Source organism: Microplitis mediator, chromosome 10, assembly GCF_029852145.1.
Source record: "Microplitis mediator isolate UGA2020A chromosome 10, iyMicMedi2.1, whole genome shotgun sequence".
In the NCBI taxonomy this organism is placed as follows: Eukaryota; Metazoa; Arthropoda; class Insecta; order Hymenoptera; family Braconidae; genus Microplitis; species Microplitis mediator.
Window position 1 is genome coordinate 14,833,409 of NC_079978.1, and position 27,730 is coordinate 14,861,138.

A 27,730-nucleotide genomic window follows, 5' to 3' on the forward strand; every position below is an offset into this window, starting at 1 on the left:
GCAACATGTGAACAACAACCAATGGTTTTGAGTCCATTAGCACATTCACAACAATACCTTGATATTCCACTCCATCCAATTGTGTCTGGTTTATATTCAATAAAACATCTGTAAACTTTTCTTCCGATATGACGAGATTGCACTTGAGCCTTCAACACATTGGTTTGATCTTTGACAAACTGAATAGTTATATTATCTGATTCATCCATCATTTCTGCTAAATATGATATTGCTTGTTTATATTGATATGATCCCGTTAATGGAAGCTTCAAGTCCTTTTCAGTCATTTCCGGAAAGTCCATTAAATCACAAGATGAAATTATCTCAAATGGAAGTTTCTTCCGCTGCCAACCATTTTTATCTACTTCTTCAGCTAATATATTGTCCGTATTATTTCGAGATTCCATCATTTCAACTATTTCATCAAAATACTCTGCATCTGAAGACAGGCGTTTATTGTATTGATTGTGAAGAAATGATGCGATTCTATAAAAACTACCTACTCTAGGTAGCATTTTATTGTCAAATTTCTGGTCAAGTAAATGATATTTTTGTTTTAGCATGTACTGCTTCTACTGCCCATCGAATTTTTGTAACGTACCTTGAAGCATTAGATTCAGTCGTCGTTAAACGATTTCTTTTACCTTTCAATGCGGGCATCAATACTTGATAACCTTTTTCTTCTAAGTGCGCCTGCACGTCACGAAATCCTCGATCAACAACAAAAACATCGCCCGGCTCCAATAAGTTGCAAATACCATCAGGAGAATCGATAATCTCTTTCATTATAGCAGCGTCAATTAGGTTGACGTAATATGGCCCTAGCATATCAACTATATAACCATTTGTTGTACAAATAGTAAATGGTTTACATAGCGGCACTTTCTTTTGCCCAGAGAAAGACTTTCTTTGATATGCATTATTAGAGCTCTTTTGATGACGAGCATATGTTCCATCGCAAATCAGAAAAAGCTTATCACTCAAATCAGCGTACAAACACTTTAATAGCGGTGATGAATTATTTTGAACAAGATCAGTTCTGGACATGGCTTGAAAACCAAAGTAACGAGGTAATGCATCTTTTTCGAATGATTATATTACTTGTTCGCAATACTTTGAAACCAACTGCTCATTTGGTAATTGTAAAGTCGCTGATATCAATTTGTTTGAGTTGCCAGTACGAAGTTTGAATAGAAATACAATAAGTGCTTGAGTAACCGTGCGAGAATCTGTATTCCTCATTGTTATTAATAAATCACTTACTTCTATTATATTTTCTCTTCTTAATCCAGTAAATATATAAAGTTGTTCATCACAAATTCGAAAATAATCCATTTTATGGAGCAAAGTAGACTCACAGTCAACAACCAAGTTTGCCATAAGTTGCGTTAGTTCTGACGATCTTAAAATACTCCAATTGGAAAAAACCTTTAACCTATCTAAATTCTCTTCATAAAAACATTTTTTTATCAGGTGGTCTCTGCAGCATCGATTTCCATTCGGAATAAAAATTGGTCGCTTGATGAAGCATTGAGTACGTGCATCTTGAGGAACAAGTACAAGATTGGTATTTAAAACATTACACACACAACAGTATCTGTGAGTAGCAACAGTTCTTTCAATTTGAATTTCAATACACTCCTCTGTATCATGAGATACAAGATTCAAATGATATGATGGACCATCAGAGCTTGATTGCGACAAAATCATCGATGATAAGTTTGATTCAGTTCTTTCTAACATGCCACTCAAATCACTTATATCTGAAATCAATTCATTTTCTCCAAATGTTTCCGTTTCTTCATCATCAAGTTTCGTTTTTTTATAATTTTTTCAACGGCAACATGAGCACACAATATCACCAACTATAATTGGACAGTCGAAAATAGTTGAAAACTCTGCAGCATCTCCATCACTTTCTATATGTTTTGAAGCACGAGGTACTTTTTTTTATGAATTTTGAACAAGCGCAACATTTTGGATTGTTATTTTTAGACGTAGAGATATTTGCATTTATATAAAATCAGAGTAATACGTCCTTTTTATACACTAATGGAAAAAATTAAAGGATCAAAAAAAAATTCTAAATTTTTAGGCGATTTTCAACAGGCTCTAACTTTGAGAGAAATGGTCGTACAAGAAAAAAAAAAAAAGGAAATTGTAGCTTCAAGTATCTACTTTTTGGATTAGAACTTTAAAAGTTTTTAGCGTCAGCAGTTTTTGAGTAATCTTAGAAAAACTAACGGCAAAAAAATTTTCAAATTTTTCTAATTTTTTTTTTGGTCTCCGGATAACTTGATTATTCAGCTTTAATTTCTTTTTTTATGGACCTTGATACGTCCACTTCTCGCCGAGATATCGGTCTTCAAATGGAAAAGGATCCTTTTGTCTTTGATTATCGATATCTCAGAAACCAATGATCGCACAGAAAGTTGATGGTGGGTTTTAAAAACTTGAATAAATTCCCTTCAACGATTAGCCATTGCTTTTCAAAAAAAAAAATTTTTCCTATCGTCACATGAATTTAAAAATGCAACAAAAAAAGGGCTTTTTGTGGTTTTTTAGAAAATCAATCGCTGAAACGAAAATATTGTGGAAATCAATAATGTTGACTGTGCATTTTACAGTTCAATATGTCCACAAAAACCCTGCAGAGAGCCAGATTAATCAAACCAGCCGTTTTTTTGTTTCACGCGATCAAATTTTTAGAAAAATTAAAGGATCACGTTTTTTGCTCTGAAAAGCTCATAATCTTTAACAAGATGAAAACAAACATTTTAGCGGAGCTTTGTCCACAATTTTATTGCAGACAGTGCTTGAATTTCCAAAAAAGAAAAAACTTTTTTTTTCGAAACAAAAATTTCAAAAAAAAAATTTTTTCAAAAAAATTTTTTTTTGGAATAACTTTTGGAAATTTACAAAACCAACATCCTCTAATTTTTAACACGTTTACGTCGCTGCATTCCGTGATTTTACTGATCTCTCAGTCATTAAATTCAAAAAAAATTTTTTTTTTTTGAAATTTTTGTTTCGAAAAAAAAAGTTTTTTCTTTTTTGGAAATTCAAGCACTGTCTGCAATAAAATTGTGGACAAAGCTCCGCTAAAATGTTTGTTTTCATCTTGTTAAAGATTATGAGCTTTTCAGAGCAAAAAACGTGATCCTTTAATTTTTCTAAAAATTTGATCGCGTGAAACAAAAAAACGGCTGGTTTGATTAATCTGGCTCTCTGCAGGGTTTTTGTGGACATATTGAACTGTAAAATGCACAGTCAACATTATTGATTTCCACAATATTTTCGTTTCAGCGATTGATTTTCTAAAAAACCACAAAAAGCCCTTTTTTTGTTGCATTTTTAAATTCATGTGACGATAGGAAAAATTTTTTTTTTTGAAAAGCAATGGCTAATCGTTGAAGGGAATTTATTCAAGTTTTTAAAACCCACCATCAACTTTCTGTGCGATCATTGGTTTCTGAGATATCGATAATCAAAGACAAAAGGATCCTTTTCCATTTGAAGACCGATATCTCGGCGAGAAGTGGACGTATCAAGGTCCATAAAAAAAGAAATTAAAGCTGAATAATCAAGTTATCCGACCCTTATAGTGGTTAAGCAAAAATAATTTTTTCCACGCCCGGAGACCAAAAAAAAAAAATTAAAAAAATTTGAAAATTTTTTTGCCGTTAGTTTTTCTAAGATTACTCAAAAACTGCTGACGCTAAAAAATTTTAAAGTTCTAATCCAAAAAGTAGATACTTGAAGCTACAATTTCCTTTTTTTTTTCTTGTACGACCATTTCTCTCAAAGTTAGAGCCTGTTGAAAATCGCCTAAAAATTTAGAATTTTTTTTTGATCCTTTAATTTTTTCCATTAGTGTATTTTGGAACAAACGATAATAGAAAAATGAACCAAGCTCTTTTTTAATGTAAACAGTGAATTTGAAGGTTGGTTTGTAAATATGTCATTCTTAATTAAAAGTAGAAAATAAGGTTACCGACTTGTAATAACAGTGCCATCTTACAGTTACTGAATGAACTAATTATTATGCGGGAACAATAATATTTATTAAAACGTAGTTATCACATACATAATCGAAAATAATATTCAAGTGAGCACCATTCCTACTGTTCATTGAATAAAAACATTGAAATAACTTGATTTTTGAATAAAAAAACTGTTTTCTATTTTTTTTCAATATGGCGTACCATTTATTAATATTCATAAAAGTCATAATTCCACAGGAAATTGGATGAGAAATTAAATAAAAATAGTTTCATAATTGTGCGAAAACTCTATCATAGTTCAAAATTAAAATTAAAAGAAAAACGTCATTTTATTCAAGGTTCTTATGAACCAATATAGCTCATAATTTTTTCCCTAGAAGCTACTATCATCCCCCAAAACATATTAGAAATTCAAATCAATCGGTTCACGAGTTTCTGAGAAAATAATTTTTTTCTGAATTTCAGCTTTTTTCGATTTTCTCGAAAACGGTATTAGATGAAGAGCTCAAAATTGCAGTATCGAAGTATCTTATAAGTACCAACATACCCTGAAATTATAAGCCAGATATCTTTCTGGGGCCGATTCACTATACTTATCGGCCTATGGCCTTTGTTGCGTCAAATTAATGAATTCCAAATTTTAGAAGATTTTATGCCAATCATAATTAAGGCCAAGATTTCAAGCTCTGTAACTTGAGCATAATAGGTCGTATCCACTTGGCTCTCTTGAATTTTTTTGTATCGGAAATGTTTTATAAATGAGAAATCGAACTGCTAAAATTGAAAGTCTAAATATAAATTGTTGAAGGTCGCTAGATATCTTTGATATTTTGAGAAAGAGGTATCAGCTGCGCTACTTTTTAGTCAAATTCGGCAATGACTCATAACAATAATAATTTTAGAAAAATTAGGGTCCACATAATATCTAAAAGATTCGAATGATTTCCAAATATGAATAGTAGGGGATGGGTAATAGTAAGGATTTGGGTAATAACGGGTGTCCGTTATTTCCCAAATCGATTTTTATTCACCGATCGCCTCCTGAATCTTTAGTTTATGACCTAAAAAAAAATATCCAACACAATTAGGCTCTTAATTTTCACCTTAAACCGTGCCGAAATCATTTTATATTTCCCATTTAAATAACATGGGATTTTTAGACTTTTGACTCTTAATCTTTTTCCTTAGAAACAAATGAGAGGAAAAATTTAATCGAAGCATATTGTGATAGGAAATTGAACGCTCTACAAAAATGTTCTCTAATGGATTTTCGATAAAACAACTCCTTCAAAAGTTATTTAACGTTAAACTTGTGTTTGTTATCAATCCTATAATATTTTTAATTCTACTTTCATTTTTACCGTTTTTGGCTATAAAATCGTTGAAATAAAAGATAATTATTATTATCACTAGAGTACCGATGATCATTTATGTAGATTTCATGGCCTAAACAGAAAATCAAGGGAAAAAAAAATTTTTTTCATCAGAAGTAATAGAAATAACATACCTTTCCTCATACAGACGAACTTTAAAATGAATTAATGGAAAGTGGTGAAATAAAAATGTAAAAACTCCTTCGCCAATAATGTTATAAGCAGATTTATTATCATTTTTGCTTTCTTTATAATTTTTTGTTAAGAAAGTTATGGTCGCATTAGGATATTTTGTTTTGTACTCATTTACAATTTGAATCAAATATTGTTTTTGGTCTTCTCGTGTTGTTAAAATGTTGATATACTCTTAAGTTAATTTAATTGCTCTTTCGGTGACATCATTAATTACTTGTAAATTGTTAACAATTCGTAAGTAAATTCGGATTCCTTACAATTTTTTGAAAGATTTAACACTGATAGAAATTTTTTGAAATTAGATGTGAAACGTGGGTGGGCAATAACGACTTTTTAGACGGCTCTCGAAAGAAAGCAAAAATGATAATAAATCTGCTTACAATATTATAGACAAAGAAGTTATTACATTTTTATTTCATCATTTACCATTAATTCATTTTAAAGTTCGTTTGTATGAGGAAAGGTATGTTATTTCTATTATTTCTTATAAAACTATTTTTTTTTCCCTTGATTTTCTATTTAGGCCATGAAATCTACATAAATGATCATCGGTACTCTAGTGATAATAACAACTATCTTTTATTCCAACGATTTTATAGCCAAAAATGGTAAAAATGAATATAGAATTAAAAATATTGTAGGATTATTAACAAACACAAGTTTAACGTTAAATAAGTTTTGAAGGAGTTATTTTATCGAAAATTCATCGGAAAACTTTTTTGTAGAACGTTCAATTTCCTATCAGAATATGCTTCGATCAAATTTTTACTCTCATTTGTTTCTGAGAAAAAAAATTAAGAGTCAAAAGTCTAAAAATCCCATGTTATTTAAATGGGAAATATAAAATGATTTCGGCACGGTTTAAGGTGAAAATTAAGAGCCTAATTGTGTTGGATATTTTTTTTTTAGGTCATAAACTAAAGATTCAGGGGGCGATTGATAAATAAAAATTGATTTGGGAAATAACGGACACCCTAATGAATAGCTTGATTCGTTGAGAAATAGATTATTAGTAAGTTCAAACTATTCGCATACTTCTAATGCGTGATTATCTATTATCATATTCGATAGCGCACTCTCTGTTTTTGGTGTCGCGACTATTAAGCGGACAGTTCAACCTCGACAGTTCAACCACGACACTTCAACCGAACGACAGTTCAACCTAGCGACATTTCAACCGACAAAAAATCCCTGATCAAATATACAAAGACATTTAATCCGATAGACAAAGTATCCCCGGACTAAATATTCAAGAGACAAAAAATCCGTAACAAAATATCCTGTCGATAAATCTTACTCAGAAAAATATATTTTAAGTGGAAATTAATTAATGGTTTTCGATAAACGGGTACTGTACCATTCCAAGCATATGTGTTGACCTATTTCCAAAATAATACCCACCCAAAATCTGTGAAAAAAGGGCACAGTACGATTTCAAGCATATGTCTTGACCTATTTCCAACTGGTTTCATTCCTGGCGGTACCGACATGGTCTGGGTTCGATTCCCAGTTCGGGCTAACTATATTTTTCTCAATTTATCTATAAATTGTCTTGGTGAGAAGGTAAATTGTAAATTGCGTTTCATTATATTTAAAAAACAATATGATACTGTACATATTGAAATTTAAAGTTTTCAATTCAATGTTTGAATATTATTTGGTTTCATCGTTTTCAATTGAAATGTCGCTAGGTTGAACTGTCTTCGGTTTAAATATTACAGATCCCTGTTTTTATACTTATATGCCTATAGATGGCAATATATGGGCATGAATGGTCATATAGACATACAGATTCTTTAGATAGATTTGAGTTAACTATTATAGTTACTTATAAATAGGATATTGTAGTGCAAAAAAGTAAGAAATTTTTTTGATATTACTAACACTAGATTGATGATTATATTTTTCATTTTTAAAAATGAATATATTCTTTTAATCCTACGTTGTACAACTAAACTTCGTTGTCACTGCCGGTTGCATAGCCTAGTCGTCAAAGCGTCGATCTTTCGTACAGAAGGTCCCGGGTTCGAATCCTACTCAAGCGGGTGCGATAATTACTAAGTCTAGCGTTTTTTTTTCTGATTTCAAAAGTTCGAATCCCATTTCCTATTCAATTATTCGCATATTTGATAATCTCTGCGTCGCCAAAATGATGAAAAAAAATTTTTTTTTTTAATTTAGTCAAAATTTCTATACGTAGTCATATATGACCATATCAAGCTATGTATGGTCATACATGGTCATACCTAGCCAATTAACATACATGACCAGGCATGGTCATATAGGTCATGTATGGTAATATATAAGCCAATCTGGTCCCAATTAGCCATGCCTGGCCAATTTCCATACATGGCCATATATGGAGCATTTATATATGGCCATGTATGATTCAATTTTCACGGGGAAATATAACCATCAATATGCTGTTAGTAATATCAAAAAATTTCTTATTTTTTTACACATCAACATCCTGTTTATAAGTAATTGTAATAGCCAGCTCAAATTTATTTGAAAAATCTGTGTGTCTATGTATGACCATATATGCCCATGTATTGCCATATATGGGCATATATGTTAGTATAAAAACAGATAGATCGCTATCAAATATGATAATACATAATTAATATGTATTAATCTAATTATCTATTTCTCATCGAATCAAACTATTTATATTTGAAAATCATTCGAATCTTTTGGATGTTATGTGCACCTTAATTTTCTTAAAATTATTATTATTATGAGTAATTGCCAAATTTAAGTAAAAAGTAGCGCAGCTGATACCTCTTTCGCGAAATTTCAAAGATATCGAGCGACTTACAACAATTTATATTTTGACTATAAATTTTAGCAATTCTGTTCAACTTTAAGACTCGAGGAGTCTGCTGGTTTGATAGTTTTCTATTGAAGTGAATTCGCACGTTAGAAAGAGTTGGTGGCCTTGAAAAAGGCCGGTTTGGTCTTTTAAAAGACCTTGAGTCTTGCGTTAGAGAGTTTTCAAGTTGAGGTCTTGAGAAGAACCGTTTAGATGTTGAGAAGTCTTACGTTTGTACTGGAGGTCTAGTTGACTAGCCCTGAAAAGAGCTAAGACAACTTGAAAGTTAGTTCTTAAAAGAACTGGTGGTTGTAGAGAAGTAGCTGGAGAAAATTCAAGCCTTGCTCGCTTGAATATTTACTAGTTGTTCAGCGCTGATTGCCTTGCTCGCTATCTGTAGAGTATTCTTGTCAGTTGGACTGATCAGGAATGAATGTGCTGCTGTGTTATTTTTTCGTTTCGTTTTGAAAATCTCTTTAACTATCAGTTTTGTATTATATAACTTTGTGAAACATTTTATGTTTATATTTTGTCAAACCGTTCCTATCTGTAGAAACTTAACCAATTGTTTGTAGCTTATTAAATTCATATTTTAGTTTTATATTATATTAGATAAATTATTGGGTGGTAAAAATTAAAAAAAAAACCCACTGAACGTGTATGTCAACTTACAAACTAACTTAATCTAACTTAATCTACGCATAAATACATTATTTACAATATGTACAGGTATGGATATAGATATATTATTTTAGGAAAAGGTTGTTTAGAAGCTTGTGTTTTATTATAAACGGGATTTCATTGGCATTATTAAATAACAGATTTATAATATACGTAAATGACTAGGTCAGTATTCCTAAAATAAATTAGTTTGCTTATAAATATCATCATATATGTCATTAATTAGTGCATGCTCGTGTAATTTTTTATTTGAGGTGTATGGTTCAGAATTGCCTATCATCCTGAGTGTTTTCACGACTCATGATGTGAAGCATCAGAGTGTGCTTTACGATCGAAAAATTTTTTTTCGCCTCACTTTGACAACCATTTCAACTATTATACCCTTGTTAGTTCACGAAATTAAATATTTTGCATACTATTTTGCAGATAATTTAATGGAGATTAATTCCATACTTTTCAGAAATTTATTTAGTTCAATAAAAACGGAAAGAACATCAAAATAGTTTTAAAAAAATTCCCGTTCGTCATGTACGAATCCCGTATACATTGTAACTTGCGAAAAAAGCAGTGATTGAATAAAATTCTTTTTTTTTTTTAATTCTTTAAAAGAATCGTAAGTCTCCTATTGCGAATGGCTCGGTAACTCAGTATCGTTTAATTACAATTAATGAAAGAATAAAAAAAGGCTGTAAAACTATAGATATATATATATTAGGGTGATCCAAAAAACAAACAAATTTTTTTTTTCCTTCCAAACAGGTTCAAAAGTTTCGTTTAGATAAAAAAAGACGCCTGTGAATATTATAGCTTCAAATTAATACTAACATTGTCCGCATTGCACTTTTCTATTTTCCATAAGAATAACATGGGAAAAATTTTTTTTACGTCTTCTGATTTTTATAAGTAGCTAACGATGCGTCATAGGAATAATTGGCAGGCATAAGTTTGTAGGGAATTGAATGCTCTACAAAAAAAGATTTTTATCATTTTTTGTGGAATCAATTTTTTCAAAAGTTATTTGAGGTTGAAGTCAAATTCATATAAAATTTTGAGATTTTTTTACTTTTCCGGCGAAACTATCAGACCTATTACAAAATATCATTACACCTTTTTTGTAGCCAATTTTATTCCCTAGAAGATTTTTCTGTAAAGTTTTTTCGAATTCCGCATGGTTTTCTAGTTATTTTTATTTTAATGTCAAGTTCTTAAAATCGATCAGAAGACTATTTTTTTGGATGATGAAAATTGGCGGTATATCAACCCATTCTCTGACGACAACGATGAAGACGACATGAACGCCATGTCGATCCAGGTCAGCGACGTTGACAATTGTGATGTCGATACTGACGATAACAATGAGGAAATTGCAGAAGAAAACCTAAATAATCCTCAAGGTAAAAATGAATGAAGGGAAAATATTTTAAAAACTTTTTTTTTTTTACTTGAATCTTAAATTATTAAATAATATTTTTTTCTCCAATAAAAAAAAATATTTAGAAAACTTTTTATTTCTTTACTTAAATCTTATATCATTAAATAATTTTATTCTTCAATATTAGTAAATATTTAAAAAAAAATTTCAAACAAAACGTTTACTTAAATCTTAAATCATCAAATAATATTTTTAAATTTTGAATAATAATAATTATTTTATTTCAAATAAATCATCTTACGATGAAATTACCTAATTTATTTTATTTATTATTATTATTGTTATTGTTATTATTTATTTATTTATTATTATATATGTTATTTATATTATTCTTATTTTTTTTGTTTATTTATTTTCTTTTTAATAATATTTGACATTTTTAAATTATTGATTTGAGATTAGTCATCGATCAACTTCATGCCCAGCGGGGGGAAAATAATGATAATCGTGGAAGAGGCCGAGGAAAACTTTTACTATTTAATCATCATGGATTTAATAACCGGAGAATTCAGGGTCGCAACAACAGCCGAGAGCAAGCCAGGCTCTTTCACTTGGCCCTTAATTCTCAACGTGACAGCTTTCGGACAATAGTTGAAGAATTAAGACGGAATGTACGGGAGAATAATGTCCCTAGTAATTGGTATTACAATTGTAACGTGACGCTACACCAAGGAAAATAACCATCCATTTTTTAGAAATTTATTATTATTTTTTATTTTTTTATTATTATTTTTGTTGTAATAATAATAAAATAAATGCATGCCAGAACTGGTTGGTGGTTAGGATGTTGGAAAAATACGCATATTTAAAAATATAACAATATTTTTATTTGTCACAGCACAAAATATCACTGGGTTACAAATTAAATAGTTGATTTAATTGATTAATACTGTTAATTGTCTGAGCTTATGAATACGGAATTAAATGAATGCAAATTTTGAAATTGAGCTCGAGTAATTAATTTAAATAATTTAAGTAAATAATTTGAGTTTACTTGAAGACTGATTTGATTGTAAAAATGTCAGAATGAAAAGTAACATGAAATCAGAGGTTACCGAGCGAAGTTAATTATTGAACACGTTAATTACTATTTCTAAATAACACTAGATACATAAGAATTTAATTATTGAGTTTTAACAATAATGACCACTGAAGTAAATGAATTTAATGAGCTCACATTAAATTGCACTGAATTTAATTTATGTGTTGAACACGTGGTAGCATGATTGCAGAGGCTACTGAGCGAAATATAACTTTTTATTTATTTGAAAATAGTGAACATAATGATAAATAATTAATTGTAATATTGAGTCCTTTAATAATTTGAGCACTGGTAACAGGTAAATATTTATTAAAAAATGCACCTGTTGTTTCTCCCGAAGGAATAACCTCGTGTCCGTTGATCGCTGATTTAGTCAAGTTCTTTGTTAATTTTGTCACGATATTTAAATATCGCGGCATCTTCGCATTAGGTTGGAAGGGGGCAACAGATGGCAGCACACGCTGCTCAGACGTCTGGGACATTATTATTATTATTATTTTATGTACTATTTTATCTTAATTACTGTATCTTTATTATCTGTTTGGTTTATTAGATGTAAATCTCGGCGGAATCAATAAAATTTACTGATTTTTATAAACATATGAATGGATTTTATAGACGCTGGGATAAATAATTGCGTACTTTATTTGTATGTTTATTATTATTTTGGTTGGTTGACGCATGCGTGTCAACGCAACAGTTGGCATCAGTAAATTTATTCATTATAAATAAATTTACTGGTTTTATAAATGAATCAATGCGGGATTTATCTGCAAATCATGTTAATCATTGACTCTGAGATGTGCGGATGGCCATTTGATGTCGGGAATGGATCAAATTACACGAAAATAATTAATGCATTATGTTGGTGTGTGGGAAATATTAACATGCGACAGGTATATTCCTCCATTGGTTAAAGTGAGATAGATCACAAAATGGCGTCGGCCGAAGTGCCGGCGTGAGAAACACGTGCTGCCGTGGTCAGACGTGGATAATCTATTGTAAGAGCAAGGTGTGTTGCTGTTGCTGGTAATAATTTTATTGAGACGCCATTTGGCAAAATTGAAATTTACAAAGTGTGCTGGCCTTTTGGAAATTAATATTGATCTGATTTGTTGCATTGATTATTGCTATATTGATAAATTGCAACCAATAGAGCCTGTACGAGTTCTATATATTGATGATGACTGTAAGTACCTTTGTGCTTTATACATTGGCGTGTAATTTGTCCCGCGTTGGTGGCTGTAAAATGAGCGAATGTACTTTGGGATTCTGGTGTAGGTGTGGTTAATTCAATAACCAACAATTAACACAAAGATTACAGATAATAGAATAGATCTTTATTCAACAATATGTACACTGAATAACTGTAAGAAAAATACTTAAGAGCGAATGCAACTACAAGATACGCGATAGCGAATGCGACTGTAAAGGAATGCGCGTATAAATTCGACACGTGGTCGATAGCGGTTAATGACGCGATAATTAATTTATAATTAATAACACGCGAGCAACAATTCAATATATACTTAATAATTAGTAGCCTTGATATACTAGCTAATTATTGAGAATAGTTAAGCGGAGATTTAGCGGAGCGGTTCAGACTTATATCACACTAGTGATATATTGAGCGAAACGGTTGGAGGGATAGCTGTATTCGTACTGATCGATGTAGATTAGAAAAATAGACGTCGTCTTCTTCCTTCGTGGCTGCTCGATGGTGACGTGGCAGCATGGCTGCAGTAACGAATTTTCCCATTGGCTTAAAAGCGCGCCAACAGGAAATAGTTAGCCGCCAATTTCTCTGATTGGCTGGCTGGTAGCGGGTTCTCATGCCGACGTGGCACGGTCATGAGCAAGAAATTGTATGTGTCGGGCCCAAATAGCGAGTGACCCGGCACTATACTGACATTCAAGTCAGTAGCGAGTTCGGCTGCTCCCGTACGTAGCGAAAGTACACGAAGCTTTTCAAAATGATTAAGCTCGTGACTGAACAGTGGCCATTTGCATATCTCACACGTGTGAGTGAGAGAGAGAGAGCAATAATTATTAGCAAAGTTCAATATATATTATATATATATATATATATATATATATATATATATATATATATATATATATATATATATATATATTTATACGTGCGTACTTGTTTTGTCCCAGCGGCAACTATTTATCCAAAACTTGGAAACCTAATAATCACTATTTTAGTTATTGATTAATCATTGGTGATTATTCATATGTTTTAGCGGTAAATATCAGAATATTTACAAGTATTATTCATCATAGTTTTAAACAGTCGGAGATAAAATTGTAACTGGGTTTTCCCAGAGGCTTTGGAAAGTCCCAACTACATTTTAGTTTATATTTTTCTTAAACAACGATACTTAACAATAATATTTTACAACTTAATCGGATTGGGAAATTTTTTTAAGCTTGTTGTAAAATATTTTTATGACGGTAGGCTTAGACTTGGAGTGGCATCTGCTCACCAAACGTAGCCACGGTCAGAGGATAGTAAAATAATTGCAATATAGAATAAGGCAGTTCGTTTGGGTCTTTCAGGTAAAGACAGAGAGTTTTTTTAGAGTAAGAGTTCAGAGTGCAAAGGCACTTCTGTTTGAGCTTGAGTCGACAGCACCTCGTATCCTGCTGACCGTGTATTCGTTCTCAAGTCTAATTTTACTGTCGTGTATACTTTGTTAACTCTACGATTGAGTTGTATATTAAATTAGTGAATACTGTTGTACTACTTGTGCATTATAATCCATATAGTTATTTGAGTGTAGTTATTGTAATCTTTAGCCTTTAGTGAATACTTAATATTGTGTAACGATAATCTTAAATTATAACATATTGTAATACTTTAATTGTTTGTAATACTTTAATCATTTGTGAAATCTCCTCGAGAGTAATTTTTGTGCGTGACGATAATTATTTTGTTGTTTATCTGATATTTTATTGTTTAAATAAAAATGTCTCCAAATAATGGTGATAATAACGACGATACCACGAGTACCCCTCAACTACCTGCTGACCCTCCGACATCAGAAGTGGGATCTACTCCGTCTGGTCCGTCACCAGATCAGTGGAATATTTTGTTCGAATTTATGAGAGGTTGTATGCAAAAATCACAACCTGTGAATAAAAATTTTTCTTTGCCGCGGTTCAATCCTGAGAGCGCGGGATCGGATCCAGTTGCATGGTGCTCCGCAGCTGACTTATGTTTAATTGAAAACCCTTTACAGGGTAGTGAATTGATTTCCGCACTCAGTAAAGCTTTGGAAGGCTCAGCAGCGCAGTGGCTGTCCCAAGTGGCAATTCCTGGTATTAAGTGGCAGGAATTAAAGGAACTCTTCGTGTCTCGTTTCGGTGGTCAAGAAACAGCGGCAGCGGCAGTTTTAAAAATAAACAATGAACTGCCAATGAAAGATGAAAGTGTTGGTGCGTTTGGTATTCGATTACGATCATCGTTGAAGGCTCGCTGGCGATCTTTAACGACCGATGAAATTATCAATGCAGTAGTGCTAGCAAGACTATCTCACATTGATACTCGAGTTGAACGCGTAGCACTGACAAGTGATATTAAGAGTGAATCTGAATTCCTGAGTCAGATGAGAGGATTCTCATTCGTGCGAAAAAGACCAGCACCATCTCAGGATAATTCCACAACATCAGAATCAAAAAGATTCAAATTTTCTTCGGCGATTAAATGTCACAACTGTGGCAAGATGGGCCACAAAAGAACGGAATGCCGATCGAAGCCCGTGAATCAACGTGCGGAGACAACGAGTGGTCATCGATCAATTACCGGATCCAACTCTTCTGTTCGAGCTGTAACTTGCTTCAAGTGTGGGGAAAATGGACACATCGCACCGAATTGTACATCGACAAGAAACAACAATTCAGGAAACAAGAGCAACAACAGCGTTGAGCGGCGAGTCGACTTATGTACTGTTGCAGCCCCAACTGGTAATTTATATCATCTCGGTGAGTCGTTTCCATATTGTTTTGATTCGGGAGCCGAATGCTCATTAATAAAAGAGTCGATTTCTTTGAAATTTTCGGGTAAAAGAATGCATGAGTTAATTATATTAAAAGGAATTGGTAATGTTGGTGTTAGTTGCACAACACAAATTTTATCTATTGTCAATATTGACGGATTTACATTAGAAATACTTTTTCACGTTGTTCCGGACGACCATTTAAAGAGTAATATTATGATCGGCCGCGAAATCTTGAGTTTAGGTTTTAATGTCAATATTTCCCATGACAGCTTTAGTATTTCTAAAACTAAAGTTATTAATTCGTGTCATAAATCTGAAGTTGTTAATATAAATGAGGTTGATACTGATTTAATTGGAGATGATAAGTCAAAATTAATTACAATACTGAAGGAATTTGAAAACTCTTTTATTACAGGATTTCCGCGTACTCGCGTTAATACTGGTGAACTCCAGATTCGTTTGACCGATCCTAATATAACAGTACAGAGAAGACCTTACCGGCTTAGTGTAGAAGAAAGACAGACAGTGAGAGAAAGAATAGATGAGTTATTACAAGCTAATGTTATTCGTCCTAGTAACTCTCCGTTTGCTAGTCCGATACTACTTGTTAAGAAAAAGGATGGTTCAGATCGCTTATGCGTTGACTATCGTGAATTAAATAAATATACCGTGTCTGATAAATTTCCTTTGCCACTAATACTTGATCAAATACCAAGGCTTAGGAAAGCTAAGTATTACATTAGTCTTGATATGGCTAGCGGTTTTCACCAGATTCCTATTCACTCAGAATCTATTGAACGTACGGCGTTTGTCACACCCGATGGACAATTCGAATTTTTAACAATGCCTTTTGGGTTGAAAAATGCCCCTTCTGTTTTTCAAAGGGCGATACTGAAAGCTCTAGGCGAGCTCGCGTATTCTTACGTTGTAGTTTATCTGGACGATGTATTAATAATTGCCGATACAGTAGAGGAAGCGTTTGAAAGGCTTCAAATAGTTTTAAATACTCTTATAAAAGCGGGATTTTCATTTAATTTTGCTAAGTGCTCTTTTCTTAAAACTTCTGTTTCACATCTTGGATATGAAATAAAGAACGGAGACGTTCGTCCAAACCCTCGTAAAATTAACGCACTGACTTTGCTACCTGCTCCTCGGACCGTAACACAACTACGACAATTCATTGGACTTGCTTCTTACTTTAGACGATTTGTCCCTAAATTCTCACAGACAATGAAACCTTTATATGCACTTACCTCAGGTAAGAAAAATATTGAATGGACAGAACCACACGAAAATATTCGTCAGAAAATAATTCATATTTTAACTAATGAGCCGGTTTTAATGATATTTGACCCTGATTATCCCATAGAATTACATACTGACGCTAGCTCGGAAGGTTACGGTGCTATTTTAATGCATAAAGTAGATGGTAAAAATAAAGCGGTAGAGTATTTTAGTAAAAGAACGAGTCCTGCCGAATCGAGGTACCATTCCTATGAATTAGAGACAATGGCTGTTGTAAAATCAATAAAACACTTTCGTCACTATTTACATGGACGCAAATTCACTGTCGTGACCGACTGTAACTCGTTGAAATCCTCACAAAACAAAATTGATCTTAACGATAGAGTACACAGGTGGTGGGCTTATTTACAAGCATTTGAGTTTGATATAGTTTACAGAGAAGGAAGCCGTATGGCCCATGTAGATTTCTTCTCTCGAAATCCAGTACCTGAGTCTCCAGATCGGATTGATAAGGTTGAACAAAAGCGTGTTGACCTCGCCGAGATTTCTGATGATTGGCTCCTTGCTGAACAACGACGTGACCCGGAAATTTCGGAAATAGTTACTAAGTTGGAAAGCGACGAGCTATCTGAAGATCTCGCAAAAACCTATGAGATCCAATCTGGTACTCTGCATCGTAAAATACAACGGAAAGGGGAAACAATTTGTTTACCAATTGTACCGAGAGCGTTTCGTTGGTCTGTAATTAACCATATTCATGAGTCCATTATGCACTTAGGTTGGGATAAAACGCTTAACAAAGTTTATGAATACTACTGGTTCGACAACATGTCTAAATATGTACGTAAATTTGTCGAGAATTGTATTGTTTGTAGACTTTCTAAGTCCAACTCAGGTAAAATTCAAGCCGAGTTACATCCCATACCTAAGACTCGCATACCATGGCACACTCTTCATATGGATATTACAGGTAAACTAAGTGGTAAAAATAATACAAAAGAATACATTATTGTTCTCATCGACGGTTTTACTAAATTCGTATACTTACATCATACTCGTAAAATTGATTGTAATAATGTCATCAAGGCCTTAAAGTCTGCAATATTTATATTCGGTGTACCTTCTCGAGTAATAGCCGATCAAGGCAGATGTTTTACCGGGAAAGAATTTGGAGATTTCTGTAAATCTCAAGATATAAATTTGCATCTGATTGCTACAGGGTCTAGCAGAGCAAACGGTCAAGTAGAACGTGTTATGAGCACAATTAAAAATATGTTTACTGTTGTTGAGACTAATAATCGTTCGTGGCAAGAAGCCATCGGTGAGGTACAGCTAGCATTAAACACTACCATTAATCGTATCACCAAAGCAAGTGCTTTAGAGTTATTAATCGGTAAAAAGGCAAGACCCTTTGGTTTATTAGTTAGTGACAACGAAAAAGAAGTCGATATCTCTAATGTAAGACAGTGTGCAATTAACAATATTGAGGAAAATGCTAAATACGAAAAATTAAGGTATGATAAAAACAAAGCTAAAGTAAATACGTTTAAAGTAGGAGATTATGTTTTAATTAAAAATGAGGAGCGTAATCAGACGAAACTCGATCCAAAATTTAGAGGTCCATTTGTAATAACAGAAATACTTGATAATGATCGTTATAAATTAAAGTCATTAAGTAATAAGAGAAGCTATAAATATAGTCACGATAGGTTAAGAAAAATGCCTGAGAGTCATATTCCCAGCGAACTGGATGTATGTGTTGACGATAGTAACGATGGTTCTATCGATCATGAAAGTATTGATGATGCACAGAGTTCTGAAATAGGGACTCTGGAATTGGTAACCACCAGTGACGCTTAGCACTGAGGGCTACAGGTCGTGGACCTGGTTTGTTAAAAGATCTTATGATAACGCACATGCATCAGGCTGTAGTCGTAACTGCAAACTAAATATAAGAACTTGAAATAACGCACATGCATTAGACTGTAGTCGTAACTGCAAATTGATTTAGTCGGTTTGATCAGGGCGCGATGGGCAGCTAATGATGTGGCGGAAACAGTTGTGGCAACTGTGTTGAATAATGGAAGTTTGTTCAGGGCGCGATGGGCAGCTGATGATGTGGCGGAAACAGTTGTGGCAACTGTATGTTTTTATACTGTATGTGGCATACAGGCAGAGCCTGGAATAGTGGGCGTCAGCTGGTGGGAATTGTAAGATTGTATGAATATTTGGCAACTAGGAATGATGACTGATGGTTTTTGCATAGTATACGTGAACATAGTTTGTGGCTTCAACTATTGTCGATTATTATTGTTTCAACTACTATTATTGATTAGCGATAAAATTTCTGTTATATGACTGGACTTGTGAATGAATCATACTCGCGGATAAATCTAAGATTGTAATATTTTATCAGGACATAAAATTTATACTCCGTTTTACATGTCATGTTTTTAGAGACACCCGAGGACGTGTGATTGTCAGAATGGCCGTGTCGGAGATAAAATTGTAACTGGGTTTTCCCAGAGGCTTTGGAAAGTCCCAACTACATTTTAGTTTATATTTTTCTTAAACAACGATACTTAACAATAATATTTTACAACTTAATCGGATTGGGAAATTTTTTTAAGCTTGTTGTAAAATATTTTTATGACGGTAGGCTTAGACTTGGAGTGGCATCTGCTCACCAAACGTAGCCACGGTCAGAGGATAGTAAAATAATTGCAATATAGAATAAGGCAGTTCGTTTGGGTCTTTCAGGTAAAGACAGAGAGTTTTTTTAGAGTAAGAGTTCAGAGTGCAAAGGCACTTCTGTTTGAGCTTGAGTCGACAGCACCTCGTATCCTGCTGACCGTGTATTCGTTCTCAAGTCTAATTTTACTGTCGTGTATACTTTGTTAACTCTACGATTGAGTTGTATATTAAATTAGTGAATACTGTTGTACTACTTGTGCATTATAATCCATATAGTTATTTGAGTGTAGTTATTGTAATCTTTAGCCTTTAGTGAATACTTAATATTGTGTAACGATAATCTTAAATTATAACATATTGTAATACTTTAATTGTTTGTAATACTTTAATCATTTGTGAAATCTCCTCGAGAGTAATTTTTGTGCGTGACGATAATTATTTTGTTGTTTATCTGATATTTTATTGTTTAAATAAAAATGTCTCCAAATAATGGTGATAATAACGACGATACCACGAGTACCCCTCAACTACCTGCTGACCCTCCGACATATATATATATATATATTTATACGTGCGTACTTGTTTTGTCCCAGCGGCAACTATTTATCCAAAACTTGGAAACCTAATAATCACTATTTTAGTTATTGATTAATCATTGGTGATTATTCATATGTTTTAGCGGTAAATATCAGAATATTTACAAGTATTATTCATCATAGTTTTAAACATTTTATTTATTGTGGTAGATATTTACGAATTGTTTAATTATTAGCTGAGAACATTCATGATTTATTGGGATTATATTATTTGTGTTTAATTTTTATCTTGCGGTAAATGTCTACTTGTATGTACACAGTATCTGCGATTATTCTTATTATTTTTGAGTTAAATAATTTCCAATTATATATCATCAGTGATTCTGTATTATTTTGAGTTGAATATTTTATATTATTATCAGTGATCACTTATTTTGCGTTAAATATTTACATTGGTAATTATTATTTGTGATCATTTCTCATTATTTTGCGTTGATTATTTATAATTATTTGATTAATATTATTTGAACACTGGTGATTTATTGCGAGAATACTGTTTGTAAGTATTCAGGCTTTTGCTGGGAAATTTTATTATTATTATCAGCGATTATTTACATATTTATTATTATACATTATTACTAGCGATCATTTTATTAAGTGCGGTGAATATTTACAATTGTTTAACGTATTAGAGTGCTTATGCGTATTATATAATTATAAACTGTGGTTAAATGATTTTTAGAGTGCACCACATCATTATTTATAATTATTCAGATTTATTTGCGATCACGTGCGAGTGATAACACGTTGTACAATTTTTTTTGAATTATTATTGTGCGTTGGTTAAGAATTTACTTTGAAGTAACTGATTATTAATCACATTATTGTTTTGTTAATACCCGATGGGAACAATAGTATAATTTAAATATATCGGGTTGATAAATGGCTACCAACCTGGGATTAATTTAATTTTATTGTTTATTTATTGCATACTATCTCTTTCTTGCTATCCTTTTCCTACATCTGAAACTGCTCTCTGATTTTATTATTTTCATTTTTCATTTTCATTTCTTTATTTATTATTGAGTATATTTTGTTCGTGGGGGTACACGAACTGGCGCCCAATTCGGTTATCTAACTCAGCCTGAGAAGAGCTGTGTGCCCAGTGGGGATCGTGGACATCTCTTTTATAACACTGGAGATTTTATCATATTTCACAATTGCAAAACAAAAGATACAAGTGTCAGCAGTGTCCTTATAATTTTGTTCACTACGAATGTCTCAATCATCACAGAAATAACAATAATTGAGTTGAATTTCTGTTGCAGAATTTAAATATAATGGAGATATTCGTTACGTTTAAATCAAATTATTTAGTTTGTACGGTAGACTTATTGGTTGGATTTAAATAATTTCGATTATTACATTACTTTATTGCTTTTTATAATTTTTCATTTATCTATAGAAAGAAATTTAAATATTATTATCAAAATACTATGCGTACTAACAAATTAATATTGAGAATATATTAACTAACAATTATTATGTTTAAATTTTTATAAAAATTCCATTTTCATGTACTACTTTTGTATTAACAAATAACTAGAATTATCAATTTAATTTTTATTTGGGAATCAGATAAATTATTTGTTAATTTAAAATTACCATCAAATAATTGAATATGTATAGACTTTGCGTTGGAGAAAATAAGTAGTTGTTGTCCAAATGTCAAATATGTAAGTTTGTTGGGGAATCCGGGTTACCCCGATCAGCTTTACGTCCCGAAGAGTACATATCACGTACTCGTTCACCCTAACAGTTTTCAATAATATTTAAATCAGGGGAGTGCACAAGCCACATTAAAATTGGAATATTGTGTTCTGAAAAATAGCCTTTAACGAGTTTTGCAGTATGAACAGCAGCATTATCATGCTGACAAATATAATTCTGACCTCCAATTTTCGTCCCATATTTGGCTAACTGTTCGTCGATCAATTTAATATAATTTACACTATTAATTTTCCCAGAAATAAATTTTATTTCTGTCTTTTCTTCAAAGCTTATATCAGCCCAACGCATAACACTTCCTCCACCAAATTGTCTGTGACTTACAACTATGTCATTTCCCCTTAAATCATGATAGTAATATTTATATCCATCAGGAACATCCAAATTAAACATCTTTTCATCCGAAAATAATACATGACGCCACTTTTTTTTTACATGTAATGTGTTTTTCAGCGAATTATAAGCGTTCCTTCATATGTTTTTCACTTTAGGGTTTTTTTTTTCACATTTTCTTTCTGCTCAAATGCTTAACTTCATGTAGGAGACGTAGAACATTCCTTCCAATCGTTTTCACGCCAGCTGCAGAAGTGATTTGATTCGCTGTTACTTCAGAATTTGAAGCAACTCGCAAAATTGCTCGTCTATCTCTATCACTTATGACCTTTGGCCAACCCCCTGGATTTTCTTAAGAATAATTTTCTGGATCTTTTAAATGATTCATGATTACTTTTCTAGATCTATTTATTATCTTTGCTATTTGTGACACATTAAATTTGTTTTTTTAAATTATTGACGGTATTAATTAGAACAATAATAAGTTTTTTTCTGCGAGGAATGATGGAAAAATAAACTGATGTTTTAAATGTGTAATACTTTTAAATACGTAAAGAGTTTACAAAACGAAATTGTATAAATTGCTTACCAAACAATCGCACACTACATTAGTGCTATAGTTTTGTCGCTTCGTTCGGGAAGTACGATCTTACCCGAAACCTATAAGTAAATAATAGCTGTCTCTTTATAATATTTACATAAACGCCTCGAATCGCCGTCTTTAACCGAATATCAAAGTTAAAAATTCCTTTTTATTAAGAGTTTTAAGGAAAAATGTGTAGTTCGCTAAAGTTTTGTCCGATCTGGAGTCGAGTTTATCTGCATATAAAAAGCCATCAGGCTTAATAAGGACGCATTACATTATATAAAAATCAAATTTCATTCTAAATTGTATTTTTTATCAATAGCAATAGTTATATTGAATAAGTTAAGTTTAAATACAACTGTTGTAATTTTTTAATTTTAATTGTTTTTCTAGTGTATAGTCGCCATTACGGCCTTTTACACTTTTTGCCTTTATATCGCAACTGCTTACTTTTTTCCTGCTTTTCATTGTGCAGCTATGGCCTGACTTGTGCCTATACTGTACTGTTCCATCACGGTGATACCCTACCCCCCACCTTGGCTGTGGGAGTATAGGAGCAAGGTAAACCACAGAGAAAACCATTGCCAGTACAGTTTGGTTTGGGTGAGGCTCTAGTGATCGATAAAATTCCCATTTTACCGATCACTAGATCTTCATCTCGCACCTAACGGTCAGAGACCTCTGATCGATCTCAACGCGTGGCTAAGCGGTCACCCAGCCAAGTAGCGGTCATGCTCGATGCTGCTTAACTTGGGTGATCACGCGAGCCACAAGAGAACCGCTCGGCTACCCCTGCCCCCTTACAATTGTTGTTATTGATAAGTTAAATAAAACAAACGAAAGATTATGAATTTAACCTTGGGAGTATCATTCGAAAGTAGCACATATGATTCTATCCTACAACTCTAACCTTACCTATTGAATCAACTCTTTCAGGAAAACACCGCATGAGTCGCAAAGTTCTGGAGAGATAACACCTGCCCCGTTAGACAAAACATTAGTCGAAAGGTAAGTGAGAGACAATTTCAAGATCTTTTCTCTCAATTGATCGATTAATAAATGCAACATGACCAAGCTTGAAGACGTTCGTGTTCGTAGGCTTCGAGAAAGCCTGCAATGGATACTAAGTTTAGAAAGCGAAAATCTTCTTCGTATTCTTTATAGTTGTTTGCATTCTCCCAATTGCTCGTCAAAATTTTCCTATCACTACCATAGGAAGAAATCCCAAATAATAAATTAAAATTACAGCGGCGGACATAACATATGTATACTCTGGACTCGAAATTATTATTTGTTAAGCTGCAAAATTCGAATTAAAATTTTACTTTCATTTTTCGCAGCGTGGAACCAGCTTTCAGGATCAATCGGTTTATATATTTTCATAATGTCTGTTATTAGACCCACTAGAAATAATCAAATGTCTCTAAGGCTATTCGTAACTGAACTAACTGACGGTAGTTTCGGGAAATAGTTTATAGGTATTAAGCCAAGTATGATATTTAAATACTATATCCCTGGTACTGTTACTAACTATCAGTGCACTGAAAGAAAGATTTCGTAGCATTTAAAAATATTTCTTAATAGTTAATAAATCATTTTTTAAGACACGGTTTCTTAACTAATAAAAAACCATTTTTTAAATAGTAATAAATATTTATTAAATACAAAGAAATTATGTTCAAGAAATGATTTCTTAAATACTGAGAAATCGTTTTAAATGCTAAGAAATCCTTCTATCAGTGAAAATTTATAAATAATATTGGAAATTAAATTAAATTAATAATTATTAAAAACAAAATAACTTGCCTACTACTGTGGGTTCGAGATCAATAAAAACTGCTCGTGGTACGTGTTTACCACTATCACTTTCGGAAAAAAATGTATTGAAAGAATCATCTTCTTTATCGATCGTCTTATCACTTGGCATCCTGCCATCAGGATGAATTCCATGTTCAAGACAGTAAAGTTCCCAGCAGGCATTGCCCATTTGAACGCCTGCTTGTCCTATATGTATCGATATACACTCCCGCTAGATATGCATAAATATCAGACATTATATTAGACAGGGAAAAAAACTATGGGGTTTGCTACGTCAAATCGACCACTTGTGAACCAGACCCCAATCAATTTGGCTAAAATTTTTTTCCTTTTCTACCCCATTAAATCATTTTTCGGCAGATTTTCAAATTTTTTTACCCAAGCCAAAAAAATCATAAGTTGTTCGGAAAAACACTTTTTGTTTTTCGAATAGCTATAACTTCTTCAAAAATTGACTAATTAGGACTTTTTTTTTCAAAATTTTTGTCTTTGAATGTACATAGGGACTGTTCATAAATCACGTAAGCACAATTTCGAGCATTTTACAACCCCCTCCCCCCATAATAAGCATTCGTAAGATTTTGAACCGATAGCCTCCACCCCCCTCTGAAATCTTACGTAAGATATACGTGAATTTAGGGTTGTAAATAAATTAAAAAATTTTTTAAATTTAATATTTAATTACTTTTTTTACAGCTCTTGTGTAATTAATAATTTATTAATATCTTTAATGCACTAAGCATTGAAACAGAAATAAATAAAATATTTAGAACAGTTTAATAAAATTTTCAATCTTAAATTTAAATTTCGGTCCATGGTTAAGCAATCCAGTCTTCAAAATTAGCTATTACTGGTATCTCATTCATTTTTTCGTCTGTACCTGGCATTTCTTCTTCATCTATAATAACATCATCTTCAGGGAGCCATTCAATGGTGTGACTACATGATTCTAAATCATGAATACACAAAATTTCTCCTGGACGTCGTGCAGCTATTTCAAATGGCCTAATTCTAGCAGACGTTCCAGCAGACAATTTACCATGACGATTACGCTTATGCAGTCGTAAATTCTTTTCAGATGCGAAATAAAGACTACATACTGAACATGTACGTTTTTCTAAAACTTTTTGCACAGATGGACAGTAAAAATCATACGGTACCTCTCGACTTTTACAAGGTATAGATATTTTCAAAGCTAAACGTACAAAGATATTACAAAATTCAGCATTTTTTGGTAGGTCATCAGTAGCAACAGCTGCTGCTAAAGAATTTTGATTCTGTTCAATTAAAATAGGTGGAGGGAAAAATCCACTTGATAATAGAGTGCCCAACCCGCTTCGTAACTTGCTACAGCAATTTAAATTACCACATTTGACCACTTGGAGGAAATATTGGGACTCACGTACATGTTTGTCATACCACTCCTGAGGAATAGGTGGATCAGTTACCTCCTCCAACTTAGTTGGATGAATAAACGTTGATACAACTTCTTCACCATCAATCACTGTTGAACTCCATATAGATGCTAAAATTTCACCAGCAGCGGCAAAATTTTGTAATTCCAGATCCTTGTCAATTGTGCTACCTCTCGAATCAAGATGAGATCCAAAAGAATCATGTGGTAATACTAGTCCTGATAACTGACGACTAAGAGGAGCCATTCGTCGTTCCACACGATTGAATGCGCTCCGTCCAGGTGCATTAGTCGCATAAAAAATTGCGTCTAAATTATTTTTTTTAAAATGTTTTATTGCTTCGGTGATAACTTTACCATATCGAGGATTTTCGTCAGGTCCTCCATCGACCGTAAAGATAACGATAGGTTTAACTGTACCATCAGACGTTCGAGTTAAGTCTTTAAACGTATCCAGCTCTAATAACCGTGTAAAATCAGCAGCATGCGATGAAGCAGTGGATGAAGAGTGCTTCCCACTTCTGATAGACACATAAGTTGATCCACTATAAGAAACTGCACTAGGATTTCCCATGCCTTTGGGATTTATTTTACATCCTAGAGAAAAAATAAATTAAATTTTATACTATGGTGAAATATGCTTATAAAACATTATTGCGTTATATTATTAAATTATTGTAATGTGGAAATGATGAGGTAACTTAACATTATCATTGTTTCATACCTGCAATGACCGAAGGAATTAACTTATGCCTTTCAGCAACAACCCAGTCATGATCAGGTAATCTAACCCGGTACTCCATACTCATCAGAAATGGTGCTTGATGATTAGCAGCTGTGATACCTATTGGAACTCGGGCTTTGTCATCCTACAGTTATAAACAATTATTATCTTTAGAAATCTAGTCTTTATTAATCATAAATAAGTGTTAGTTGTAAAAAATTTACAAAAAATTTTTGTATATTACCTGAGATAAAAATATTACTTGATCTGGCCCAAGCAAAGAAGCTAACGATTCCAGAGATCGAATCGTTGATGTACAAAACAAGGCATCTTTATGAGTTTTGTGTAAATCAGCAGTTGGTCGAGCTAATTTAACAGGGGCTGTAACGATATGTTTTTTCCCTTCAAGGGTTTTGCTATTTTTAGGTTGAAGACGAAGATAAGTTGCGCTTCTCGAGAGCTGAAGATCAGTGGCTAAGAGAGACTGATGAAGCTGGTCCAAGGTTTTGCACGTAGTACTCGTAATCGAACGTCGACGTGGATCTGCTGCGCTTTCTAGATGAACAATTTTTAAAATATGATCAATTATGAGTTGATCACTTAGTTGTGGTCTGCCTGGTTCTTCATAAATAACAATATCGTTTCGTTCTGGATTTTGAGCTTTTAAATCCAACAACTGTTTTTTTTTCTTAGCTCTGTATGTTTGTTGGTAGGTTGCATTTTTTTGTAAACGCTTGAGTTTGCTCGTTTCACTAGCAATTTGTTTTTTTAAAGTTTTAATACTTTTTTCTGCATTACAACTAGAAAGTCCAATGTCTCGTGATAAAATCTGATTGCTTAAGCTTTGGTTTAAACAATTAACTGCTACTTTAACATTGTCCTGTGAAGGAGTAGAATAGATTCGCGGACGTATCATAGAAACTTCTTGATTAGAGATATCATGTACTGTCGCAGAATCTTTATGAACATTGGTGCTGACATCATGAACAGCTAAAACAAGAGATTTTGTTGCTGATTCAGTTGAAGCTGGTTTTGAAGTTGGCTCT

General features: G+C 32.8%; 1 protein-coding gene across 1 annotated transcript in view; it reads right to left on the reverse strand.

The window, feature by feature from the left end:
- LOC130676633 (tubulin alpha-2/alpha-4 chain-like) overlaps positions 1 to 27,730 on the reverse strand; it is a 43,950-nt gene that overhangs the window by 8,336 nt on the left and 7,884 nt on the right. Inside the window, exon 2 of the mRNA XM_057482984.1 lies at positions 24,535 to 24,757. Within this exon, the coding sequence (XP_057338967.1) occupies positions 24,535 to 24,757 (223 nt within the window). The remainder of the gene's footprint in view (positions 1 to 24,534; positions 24,758 to 27,730) is intronic.